This window comes from Chenopodium album, chromosome 18 (genome assembly GCF_948465745.1).
Source record: "Chenopodium album chromosome 18, dcCheAlbu1.1, whole genome shotgun sequence".
NCBI lineage: Eukaryota > Viridiplantae > Streptophyta > Magnoliopsida > Caryophyllales > Amaranthaceae > Chenopodium > Chenopodium album.
The window spans coordinates 43,693,687-43,706,520 of record NC_137851.1 but is presented as its reverse complement, the minus strand read 5'-3'; the positions used below and the strand labels follow the sequence as shown (position 1 = coordinate 43,706,520).

General features: G+C 35.9%; 1 protein-coding gene across 1 annotated transcript; it reads left to right on the top strand.

The window, feature by feature from the left end:
• The first annotated feature begins 1,142 nt into the window (after nt 1–1,142).
• On the top strand, nt 1,143–3,336 carry LOC145592424 (gibberellin-regulated protein 1-like). Its single transcript, XM_081648875.1, has 3 exons — nt 1,143–1,304; nt 2,736–2,775; nt 2,882–3,336. The coding sequence occupies exons 1-3, from the start codon at nt 1,227–1,229 to the stop codon at nt 3,061–3,063; spliced, it is 300 nt and encodes a 99-aa protein (XP_081505001.1). The 5' UTR covers nt 1,143–1,226; the 3' UTR covers nt 3,064–3,336.
• Nucleotides 3,337–12,834: the final 9,498 nt, after the last annotated feature.

The following is a 12,834-nucleotide window of genomic DNA, read 5'->3' as shown; positions in this document are numbered from 1 at the left end:
AAAGGGGTATTATTTGTGAGACATAAAATATTCCTTTGTTACACATAATAAGAAACGGAGGTAGTACAAAGAAAGCCCGTCTATTGATAGGTGAAAGCATTTTTTTTATTAATTTTTTTTTTTTGCAAATAAAGAAAGATACAGATCATGAGAAAGAAAGGACAACTTAACAAACAAAAAGGAAAATTACAGAGGGATTAGACATGGTAAAGCAACAGTTCTAATATCCTCCTTTGAGATTCGATCTACTAAGGTCTAAAGGGATACGGAGTACTATGAATGTAAAACATGAATTCCGAAGTTTTGAGTAACACCTTAGTTTAGCTAGCCAATTTTGAAAAGACATGGTAGTAATTTTTCACAACAGCTATTAGTATCCAATATATTCGGATTTAGGAATTAACATGATAAAACTGAATGGCGAAATTTAAAAATGTGGCAAAATTCTTATTATTGATAATTATAGGGTTTTTCGGCCATTTACATTGTGATGATTTACTTTAATAAAAATTAAATCAAATTCTAAATATAGAGAAAAATAAAATTGAACCAAAAGTAGTATGCCATTACAATATGGAGGGATTATTTTAAAAATCGGATCAGTTATCAACAATGATTAGCTTTATCCTAATAATGGTTAAAGCAAACCAATAATTAAATTAATTGAATTTAGCAACCTAAGAAAGAGAGAACATCATATAATTGTACATCATAGGGTTGGCTAGTATAATTGGCTTCTACCTAGCTATAGTGCGTTGACTCTTTTTATCCAAAATAAAATCACACGTAATAAGAGTTGATAAGAGTTATAAGAAACTACTATTCTACTACTTTAATACTATTAGAGTCACTTTAATTGATTCTCTAGACTAGACTTAATTTAGAACACCAGAAATTGGTAAGAGGCTGCTTAACTTTTATACTTGTATTCATTTAAGAACCTCCTAAAACTTTTTGTCATATGCCCACTTTTTTCTTTACTTTTCACCCACTAAAACTCACATACTTTTTAATTTGTTTTTGTATTATTATTTATTTATTTATAAATTATGGTGTGCTTAGCTTTCAATTGGCAGCTGTATCCTCTCTTGCATGGGCATATAAGCATCATTTTCATGCCCTATAAATACAACCCTTCTTACTTCTCTCTTCCTCACTCAACTCTAATATAAATTACTTACAAAGTAATTTGCTCATCTTAATTATACAAATTATTTCTCTTAGCAATGGCCTTTTCTAAGCTTATTGTTGCTACTTTTGTCCTCTCTTTTCTTCTTCTTCATGTAGCCGAAGCTCACGTAGTGGTAAGATTCTTTATAATCATATCAAATAAGTTTCTTTAACATGTACGTATTTGAGAGTTGAGCTTGATAGGCGGTTACAATATTGTCATAACTATTGTAACATCTATCAGTGCTTACATATACATATTCCTTATAGAACATTTATCAATCTTAAAAATGTTTAGTTTTCATAGCATATAACTAGACATATTTTCATCATATAGATATTATATTCATGTATAACACATACTAATCTTCATTTATACTATGATAAATTATATTCATCATTCATATTTTTATAAACATGATGATAAATTATTTATTTAAACAATTTATTTTAATGAACGCTATTAGCTCACTCTAATTTCTACCATAACTAGGATATGGTCGATGACTTGACAAGTTACTAATGTTGCTCAAGTTTGGGTTTGTTGCGTCTTATTCTTAGTACCTTACTTGTCCATGATGATAAGTAAAAAACAGGAACATCAATTATATTTGTCTCACTTAAAACATTTTCTTTAGAATATAGTATTATATATATAAATATATCCATACTTTATAATATACTAAATTATTGGTGATATATTCTCCATTGATCGGGACTCTTAATTATTTGGCTGTATACGTAGTATTTGTTTTTTCCACATACACGAACGCAAAGTTTATTGGAGTGGAATCTACCAAAAACGAATAAAGCCAATGTTATGTGACCCTAACTTGTTTTAGGGGCACATTTATTTATCCGCATATTATTTGCAGAGAGTCATGACTTGACTCCCCCACAGGGAATTTTATGCCAACTCGAGTCAATGACTCTAGTAATATTCATTGGTATAAAATTATGCTTAAATAGTATTATTATAATATTAAAATACTTATACCTTATTATCAATAAATGCAAAATGGTTTGTTGGTATCAATAGTTGTTTTATTGGTATTAAGATAATACCATTAAACTACAATCTTATACCAACAAGTGTTATTAGAGTCATTAATAATTCAAGTTATTAAAATTGAGAAATGCTCCTCTCGTACCATATGAAAAATTCAGGTTACATCAATCCCTTCGTTTTTGTTTGATGTATCAATTTGTTGCCGACTCTTACTTTTAAGAGAATTAACTACTACAGTTATACGGAAAAAAAAAGTGGGTATTTTATTTTAAAAAATGGGTACATCTATTGAAACGGTAGGACCATTGAAAACACTGGCCTTAGGAAGCATAGGGGTAACTACCCTTGAGAACCCCCTAGCCTCCACATGGCCGGCGGTTCAGGTTTGTGACCGCGGCCGCGTGAGAGTGGTCCTTTGCTCTTAATAAGCAAAGTCAGCGAGCGATGTCCATGCATTTATACTATTGTACGAATATTCTTTAAAAAAAATAAAAATAAAAAAATTGCTACAACTCACATTTGGAACTTACTTTGTGCCACTTTTTATTGTATGCAGACTGAGAGTTACGGTCCAAAGAGGTCTCTTCTTGGCATAAGTAAGTATTCATGCAAGCATATTTATTTAACAAATGATATTCGGATTAATTACTCTTAACATAATTGAGCTACTATAATTAACTATATATGTGATTATGGGTCTAGATTGTGGAGCAGCATGTTTGGCTAGGTGCCAGTTAAGCCGAAGGCCAAACTTATGTCACAGGGCTTGTGGAACTTGCTGTGCTCGTTGTGGGTGCGTGCCACCGGGTACTTCCGGTAACCAAGAGATGTGTGCTTGCTACTACAACCAGACCACCCACGGTGGCAAACGCAAGTGCCCTTAAAATTACCCTGAAAAATGATTGCTCAACTCCGAACCCGTGTAATTTACTCGTGTTACTACGTACTTTTTCTAAGTTGATCTCGAACTATTTGTTTCTCCTATCACTTTCATGTCCTATTATATCTTATTCTCTTTTGTATTATGTTTATTTTCCTTTTATTGGTCGAGTATTGTATCATTATTATATTGTATGTATGTAATGTATTTAATTATTGTATACGTTCACTATTGTGAATGATCGAATATAAAAAAATTATTGTCAAATTATTGTGAATGGATCTTTGGCCTCATTATTTAAGTCTCTCTTCAAGTTAATGAACCAACTTCGGATTGTTTTATTATCACTTTTGAAGTTTCGAACTTCATTTTTGGTTTAATGATTTTGAAAGTCCTTTTTTTAAAATGTTATGAGATTGTCAGTTCTAGTTACACTTACACATATACACTTGATTTCCTATCGGTCTATGATGCATATGCAGATACGCTGAATAGAAATGTTAAAATTCGTAAATGGGTAATTACAAAAAAAATTACTCCCTCCTCCTTATCTGGGACGTTGAGTTTTTTTTTTTTTTTTTTTTTTTTTTTTTTTTTTTTTTTTTTTTTTTTCACTATTTATGTATTAGATTTGAGCATATTTTTTACTAACATAATAGAAACATATCTTACCATTAAATACGTTGCTAAATACTTTCCCTACTTTTTTTTTTTTTAATACTAGCAACACACCCTTTATCATGTTTTTTTGAGGAGGTGATTAGATTAGGTAAACGAATGAATAAGCTATGAAATTTAAACCGTAGCAACTTAATCATTATTTCTTCTTATCGGTGGTAATATTTTGTGAATTAATTTATCCGTTTACTTAGTCTAATATCTCCCTCAAAATGTGTGTCAACAGGGTATATAATTTTTAAAATATTTTCATTAATATTTAATTATATAAAATAAAGTCAAACTAGTACATTGTCATATGTGTAAAATTAACTGTGTCAATATTTTGGGAGGGAGGGATTAATATGGTTAGGAAATTTTGCGAGGAAGGTCCTTTTAAGAGGTCGACCTTGTGTGGAAGGTTCTTTTATGAAAAAGGTGGCACAAAAGGTCCTTATATGAACATTGGGTTGCGAGAAGGGTCCGTTGATCGGTTTCTGGCGTTCACCAAAATTTTTCGGCCATTAAAAATCACGTGCAAAGTACGTGACCCTTAAGTTCCCCTTTTTTTTTTTTTTTTTTTTCTTTTCCCCTCTTTTCTCACGATTTTCCCTCTATCCCCCATTTGTCCCCAATTGAAACCCTAACTTTAGCAATTGCAACTCACAAAACTTGAATTCTTATCCTTCAAATCACAATTGAAGGGCAATCAAAGCCTATAAAACAACAGGAGAATCAGTTAAGGTATGAATCCTTTGTTAATTTCCTTTGTCAATTTCAGCTTTAGTTTTGTAATTTTTTAATTTAACATTGTTTTTTCTAGAACAATATTGTTGCGCGTAATGATGAAGAGGTGTAATTGCGGATTTCCAGTTGCCAAGAGAACATCGTGGACTCATGAAAACCCAGGAAGGAGGTTTTCGTCTTGCAAGTTCTTCAATTTTGAAACAGGGCAAAGTGGTTGTGATTATTTTTAGTGGATTGACAATGACATGGTTGATTGTCAGAAGGATGTGATAAATGTTTTGTTGGCTGAGAAACAAAGGATGGTGACTGATCAAAATGTCCTTAAGGCTAGACTTGAATGTTTGGAGCATGAGAAAAGAAGACTGAGTGAGCAGCTTCATCAAATGCCTACAAAAGCAATTGCATACACTACTGGTGCTAGAGATGGTCTGATTAGTAATGATCAATTGTTCATTTTGCTACTTTTTTGTGCAATTGTGTCAGTTTTAGTTAGTGTTGTTGTTGTAAAAATGTTTGATTAAGGTTGTATTAGTTGGTTAGGTTTTATCAATGTATTTGAAAGGTGTAATGAAACAATGTGGTTGACATTAAGAATGAAATGAAATGAACACATATTTGGAAATATTATGCTTTAATATTGATGTTTACTTCATTCCAAAAGCATTCAAAAGTCTACAAAAAGTTTCAAAAGGCTATCAAACTTGAGACATTCATACACATCAAAAGTCACTTACACATGAGTGACATACAAAACATGAACTTAAAGTTTCATAAACTGAAATAATGCTAACAACTAAGATTGTGAGGCTGATCCCTTCAGGATAGCACTAATAGATGTTGTCTTTTGCTTCCTGGTCTGGGGGTTAGGAGCTAGAACCTTCTGCTTGCCTTTTTCTTGGTTCTTTTGCTTGACTGTTTCCTGTTTTGCTGCAGATAGAGTAATTCTAGGCTGAGATGGTTGTGTTGATGTTTGAGACATAGGTGGGGCTTGAGACAATGTTTGTGACTGCTGTGAGCTTGAAACAGTGGTTTGGGCTCTGTAGCTAATGTTGTCTTCTACTTCCTAGGCCTACCTCCTTTGTTTACAGGTAGTGGTGGTTGCACAGGCCTGAAACATTTCTTAGCATTGTGCCCTTTACCACCACATCTGCCACATATGTGTGGCTTCCTTGCTCTCTTCACATTCTTCCCTGTCCCCTCTCCTTATTCTTTCTTCCTTTTCTTTTTAGCGGGTCTACCTGGCATGAATCTAAAAATAGGGGGAAGAGGCTAAGGCATAGTAGATTCCCCCCATTGGCTATGTCCTGGCATTGCATGAAATGCTGGAGCATATGTAGCAGCATAAGTAGCAATATGATAAGCTGGATGGAAAAAATCTTCATAGTTGAGTCGTCTTTTGGCTATGCAAGCTAAGGCATGCCAACATGGGATACCCATCAAAGTCCATCTATAGAAGCCACAGGTTTTATTCTCTAGATTCACAACAAATGTCTCTTGTTCATCATCCACCTCAAATTCATGCAAGTCTGCTTGAATAATTCTCATGTTCCAAATCTGCTTTTGACCTCTTTCAATCATCTTCACAACTGATGGCATGATTAAGCCTTCAAAATCTTTCAACCCTTCTCTCTTAGCACAGCTTCTCTTCATGACATATCTTCTGATCTACTCCATTAAAGACAAGATGGGCTTTGTCCTAGCTTCCTTTAGGACATTGTTGAAACTTTCACAACAATTATTTAATAACATCGCTGACTTTGCTTTAGGACTAAAGCCATGCCTAGACCAGTGACAAACCGGTATCTTAGAAAGATATTGAAAAGCATCCTCACTCAATTTCCTTATCTCTTGCATATGTTTGTCAAATTGATGCTGAATGGAAGTTAAACTCTACATCAATACATTTATAAAGTGAAACATAACTGAGGAATCAAATTACTAAGACAGAAATTACCTTAGTAGAACTCCTTGCAACCTTCCACAAGCTCTCTTTGTAGATCTGGCCTGGGAATTTGAGCTTAAAGTTTGCCTAAATATGTCTGCAACTAAACCTTGTTTCTGCATTTGCGATTACTGTTTTGAAAGCATCAAGCAGCCCCTACAAGCATCATTCAGAATGTTAATAATTGGATTAATTCACTAAGGTAGTAATGTCAGTAAAGCATTTAAGATACCTTTTGCCTATAACTCATGAATGTAACTGGATCTTCATGCTCATGCACCCAGGGCACTAATGCAGCAACAGAGCTTATGTTATTGACCAAAAACTCAAGAAACCAAGTCTAGGTTTTTGAGCTCTCTGTCTCTACAATAGACCAGGCAACTGGGAAAATATTGTTGTTACCATCTTTGGTTACAACAGTAAGAAAAATCCCAGGCCAAGGTCCCTTTAGATGACAACCATATACACCTAAAATTGGCCTACAACCAGCCATGAATCCCTCTTTACATGCTTGCAAGCATATGTACATTCTCTGGAAAATTGGTGAAGGATTGTCTTTCTTTTGTAGCTTCACAATTGCAGTGCTACCTGCATTGTACCTCCTTATTACTTCAACATAATCCTGGACTCTCTTGTACTCCTCTGCTGTATTCCCATGAATCATTTTCAAAGCCATTTTTTTTGCATAATAACACTTGTAGTACCTAACTTCTACACCTATTTCTCTTCTCACTCTCTTCATAAAAGCACTCATTTTATATGTGAGGTCATCCCTCCAATCCTCCAAGTATCTCTCAGCAAAATACTCACTAGTAACTTGTGGATTTATATGCTGATGCCCACATTTATGTTACATCATAAGACTTTTAATTTGAAAAGTCTCCTCATCTTTCAATCTTTTAACATGTATCCTAAACAAACACTTCTTTCTAGCTGGACAATTACAAGCATAAATTCTTCCAGAAACAAAATTGCATGTTCACCTTTTGGCACAAAACACAGTTATCCTCTTACTCTTGTTGTGCAAAAACATGTAATTGTATCCATTCTCTATTGCATGGTGTCTAAGTGCCTTTCTAAATACCTCATTATAACCAAACTTCAAGCCAGCAGTTAGGTTAATCTTACTCTTGAAGTCCATAACAGAGTTAAAAATAGGTTACCTTACTTCTTCATCATCTGAACCCACTGGACTATCCAACTCATCTCGACTGTCATTCAATTCATCATCATCTTCAACATGTACTTCACCCTCAGTATCACCTCTCTGAGTGTGTTGTTGCCTAGTTTGAATACTCCCCAAACTTCTATTCACATCTTTAATAATCTCCTCATCAACATTGGCAGCAAACAAGTCATCATCACTTTCATCTTCAAAATCAAGGTCACTCAAAACCACATCATCATCCTCATCTCCATCACTGTGAAAACCAGGATCCTCTTCACCTACTTCTGGAATGGATTCAAAAGAAAGTGGTGGTTGTTGACTGTATTTGAGGACTAACTTCCTTTTTTTTTGTTCTGGTTTAAAACAGGTGGCTGCTGGCTGTTTTGGGTTGAAGAAGGGCTAGGTATGTCTATCAATTGAGGGGTAGCAGTTTCATTGTTGTTGAAGACAAGGCTGTGAGAAGAAGTGGGAATGGGTGGGCTTACATTTTCAGATCTAGGGTTCCTGGAGTCATTACCATGCGCTACCTAATTTATAGCATTCTGTTTCTTGCCTATGTCATCACTTTAACCTAACCCCCAAAAGATACCCTATCCTTATCCATTGAAGTGTGATGGGCGTTAGAACGGTCGCACATTCCACACTCAATCAAACACATTTATTAGCAAACACCCTACAAACCAAGCATAATGATAAGTAAGAGTTCGGTCCACAACGAACGGGATATGGTTGCTAAGGATCTTAACACTTAAGCTAATTCGAAGTCTATGGTCAATTGGGGTTCGTCAAGTAGACAACGAACTATGATTCTAAATCGATGGATTAAAGATACTAGGGAATGGGATCCACTCAACCAAGGCAATTAGGCAAACGGGGAGTAAAATAGACAAAGTATAGCAAGGACAATATGTAAAATCAACCTTATGCAATTAGAAAACAACTCACACTACTAAACTTAGATTCCTCATTAGTCTAGCAATAGATGATACATAATCAAATTGCAATAAGTAATGACATACTCAATTTACATTCCCATGTCAAACTAACCATATCATGCTATCAAGCTCCTAAGTCAAGGGTAGTTAATCCTATCATGAAGAACTAACAAGCAATCTCATATAATCAATTTAATTGCAATATAAACATCAATGCTTCTCCCACAATTGCATAATTAACCCAAAAGGTTGAGCTTCACCCAACCCCTAGTTAGAAGACTACTCACAACTCATGTTTATCAACATGCAAAAAAGTATTAGGGTTCTAACTTCTTCAATAATTGGGGAAAAGTGATTAACAATTGAAATAACTATCATCCAATAACAAATTATCAAGAACTAAGAAGATTTAAATATCATGCAAGAACAAATAAAATCAGAAATTTTATGGAGAAAAGTAGAAGGAAATTACTAATTGAAGCTTGGAAATGTTGAATACAAAGTGCCAATTCTTGAGGATGAATCTTGAAACCAACTATTACAATGATTAATTTGGTGAAAACTAAGCTAAATTAATGTTTCAAACTAAGAGGAGATTCTAAAAACTAGGCTATTTCTGTCTCCCCCACAAATGAACTAAAGGGGAAGTATTTATACTCCCCGAAACACATAGGGAAATCCGTCAAAAGAAAATGGATTCCCAGCGAAGGAGCGCCCGCTCCACGGCCAGGAGCGCCCGCTCCAGATTGCTGCACGCCCTCTCCAGCTGTCTTCAGAATACAAGCAGTTTTGAAAGTTTGGGGAGGAGCGCCCGCTCCTCACAGGTGCACGCCCGCTCCTCACAGGGTGCACTTGGCAGTAAGTTTGCAGGAAGTTTGGAGCGCCCGCTCCTGAGAGGTGCACACCCTCTCTAGCAGGAGCGGACTCTCCTTTCTCTAATTTTCTTGCCTTAGACAAAATCCATGCATCGAATGCTTGCCAAACTGAATCAATAAACCTGAAAAACATGGACAAACACAAACCAAGGAGGGGCAAGGCCTAGATAAAACATTTTCATTCAAAATGGGTTAGAAAGAGGGGAAATAAATGCAAAAACGGGTTTAAATTAACACAATAAGTAGTCAAATAAACCACTTATCAATGTTGCAAGTGAGTCAGCAAAAATACCACTACCTAATGATGTGGACCCACCCTCAAATTCTGTATCAGTGTAGAATCCCACACCTGGACCATATAAAAGCCTCCTAGGTTCTTCATATCTAGGCCCATGTACCAAATATAGGTGATACACCATCTTTCTCAGGTGCACACAAGAATTCTGGTATGTCACTATCATCTTTCAACCTCTCCCTCCCTGTGAATAGGCTATACCAATGTTCCTAAACCATAACTCACCCATTTCTATGAACCCTAATTCCTTTTTAACCCAGTCCACAAATTCAAAGTAACACACTTCCTCAACATTAGGGTGCAATGCCAGACCATAAAACTCACTAACACCATACTCATAAGTTGTTTTCCCCTTTCTAGTCACAAAATTACCACCATAATATAGTGTTATGTTAATTGGCTTTGACATTTTCAACACTTCAATTTGGCAATTAAACCTGAACAACCAAACACATAAACAAGCATCTAAGTACTAAATTAAACACAATTAACCGCATCAAAATCAAAAAACCAAGTCTACGGTTTTGCATTTTATTAAAATAGACAAAAAAAGGGATCAAATTTCAACAAAATAACAACATCAAACCACTTAAAACAGTGTAAAAGACTAAGTCGAATATTTTATTAGGTAATTAACCCAAATTGTTTGGCTTTTTCCCAGCATTGAGTATTTTAATACGCAATTTGTAAGTAGAAGACAGAATTAAAAATTAGAACAAACGTACCTCCACTTAGTTATGCGCTTGAATGAAAATATATGGACCTTGCTCTTCCGTTCTGCCTTGCTTTCCCGTTTTGGATTGCTCTTAACCATTTTTACAGAGTCAAATAAGCTATTTTTGGCAAAAAATAATGGTAAGTTTTACTACTATGAAAATGACAGAAGAGGGAGAAAGTTAAAGTCTTACCAACTGGGGTTAATCGCCAACCACAATCATAAAAGCCATTAATTCGCCACTAATGGTTAGCAGAAAAGTCACATTAGAGGAGCTTAAGAGATAAAAGGGAGGGAAAAATGGGGGATAGAGGGAAAATCGTGAGCAAGGAGGGGAAAGGAAAAATTTTTTTTAAAAAAGGGGAACTTAAGGGGTCATGTGCTTTGTACGTGATTTTTAATGGCCGGAAAATTTTGGTCAACGCCAGAGACCGGTCAACAGACCAATATAAGGACCTTTTGTGCCACCTTTTTCATAAAAGGACCTTCCACACAAGGTCGACCTCATAAAAAGACCTTCCTTGCAAATTTTCCATATGGTTAAGGTAGTTTTCAGCTAGGGTGTCTTATTCCTAACACCTAACCAATCAATTCTTCATGTGATAATCAAAGTTGATAAGAACATTACTCCCCTCATCCCTCGAAGATTATAGGATCAGAATAGACTAAGTATAAGCTATATAATGCTTTCATCAAGCTCTAGATTTGAGATTTCTCTGAATCTATCCTAAACTAGCTTTAGTTTCCATATCTCTATCTTAACTCTAGCACCCAACTTCTTATACTATTATATTACTCCATACAAGCTACGGTCATTATACTATTGCTAATAAATCCCTTAATTTACGTGATGTTTATTTAGCCCCACAAATTATCAAAAACTTAATTTCTGTTAGAAAATTTACTTATGATAATTTTGTGCCAATAGAGTTTGATCCTAGTGGTTTTTCTGTGAAGGATCTTCAAACGGGGAAAATAATAACTAGATGCAATAGTTCGAGGGACCTTTATCCTATGACCGCAGCTCCGTCAACTTGTCTAGCCACTTCTCTCACAGCCTTGACTCCATCTACATGGCACAACCACTTAGGTCATCCCAGGGCACCCGTTTTTAATTTTTTTTAGGAGTAAAAATTTGATTGACTGTAATAAGGAGCAAGTCTCCAATAGTTTTTGCGTAGGTTGTCAATTGGGATAACATGCATGTTCGTTTGCCTTTTCATAATTCTAATAATACTACTTTTTCTGCTTTTGACATTATTCATGCCTATTTGTGGACTTTTCCTATTTGTAGTGAAAAAGGTCATAAGTACTATTTAGTTTTGTTAGATGATTATACTCATTATGTGTGGACTATTCCTCTTACTTTCAAATCTCAAGTGTTTCAAACCTTTCTTAAGTTTAGACAATATGTGCTCACTCAATTTGAACGTCCTATCAAATCCTTGCAATCCGATCATGATCGTGAATTTGACAATGACCTGTTCGAATTATTTTGTGTCAAAAATGGATTGGTTTTTTATTCTCTTGTCCCCGCACATCATCCCAAAATGGCAAAGCCGAACACATGATTTGTACTCTTAATAATGTTAAGCATACTCTAATGTTTCATGCCTCTCTTCCATTGTCTTTTTGGCATCATGCCATGGAAACGACTTCTTATCTCTTAAATATTCTTCCCACAAAAACACTCAATCAAATCACTCCGGCTCAAGCTTTATTTTGGGTTGTTCTGTCCTATAAACATCTTCGGGTCTTTGGGTGTCTATGTTTCCGGAATTTATCGGCAACCATTCCTCATAAACTTGCACCTTACACTACACCTTGTGTATTTCTAGGTTACCCAACCGAGCATCGGGGATATCGGTGTTTAGATCTTAACACTCACAAGATCATCATCTCTAGGCATGTCACTTTTGATGAGAAAACCCTTCCTTATCGAAATCTTAGTCAATATCGTGCATCTTACTATGATTTTCTAAAGTCTAATGATGAATCCTTAATTCTTCAACATTTTCTCACCTCTTAACTCTCGGGACAACAAGGTCCGCAAGGGGGGTGCGTTAATAGGTTGCCAACCGCAAGCACCCTGTGGACCTCACTGCCACAGCAGCCAGGAGCAGTGGCTAGCACTGCTAGGCAGCAAACTGCCAGCGCGCAGGTGCAGCCAGAGGCCAGCACGCCTGCCGTAACCAGCACACCATCAACTAGCACGAGTGCTGGGTCTGCTAGCACCCCGCACCACACAACCCCCTCTCTATCGCACTCCCCTGCATCCCTCCCTCCCTCGCACCACTCATCTTCCCCCACTTACACACCACCCCCCCTTCGTGGGCACCCGCTTCTTACACCAACTCGACCCCCACCTTCCTCACCACAAATGCAAACATGCTCCAAACACGAGATTGTTAAACCGAATCCCAATACAGTCTCACCATGTC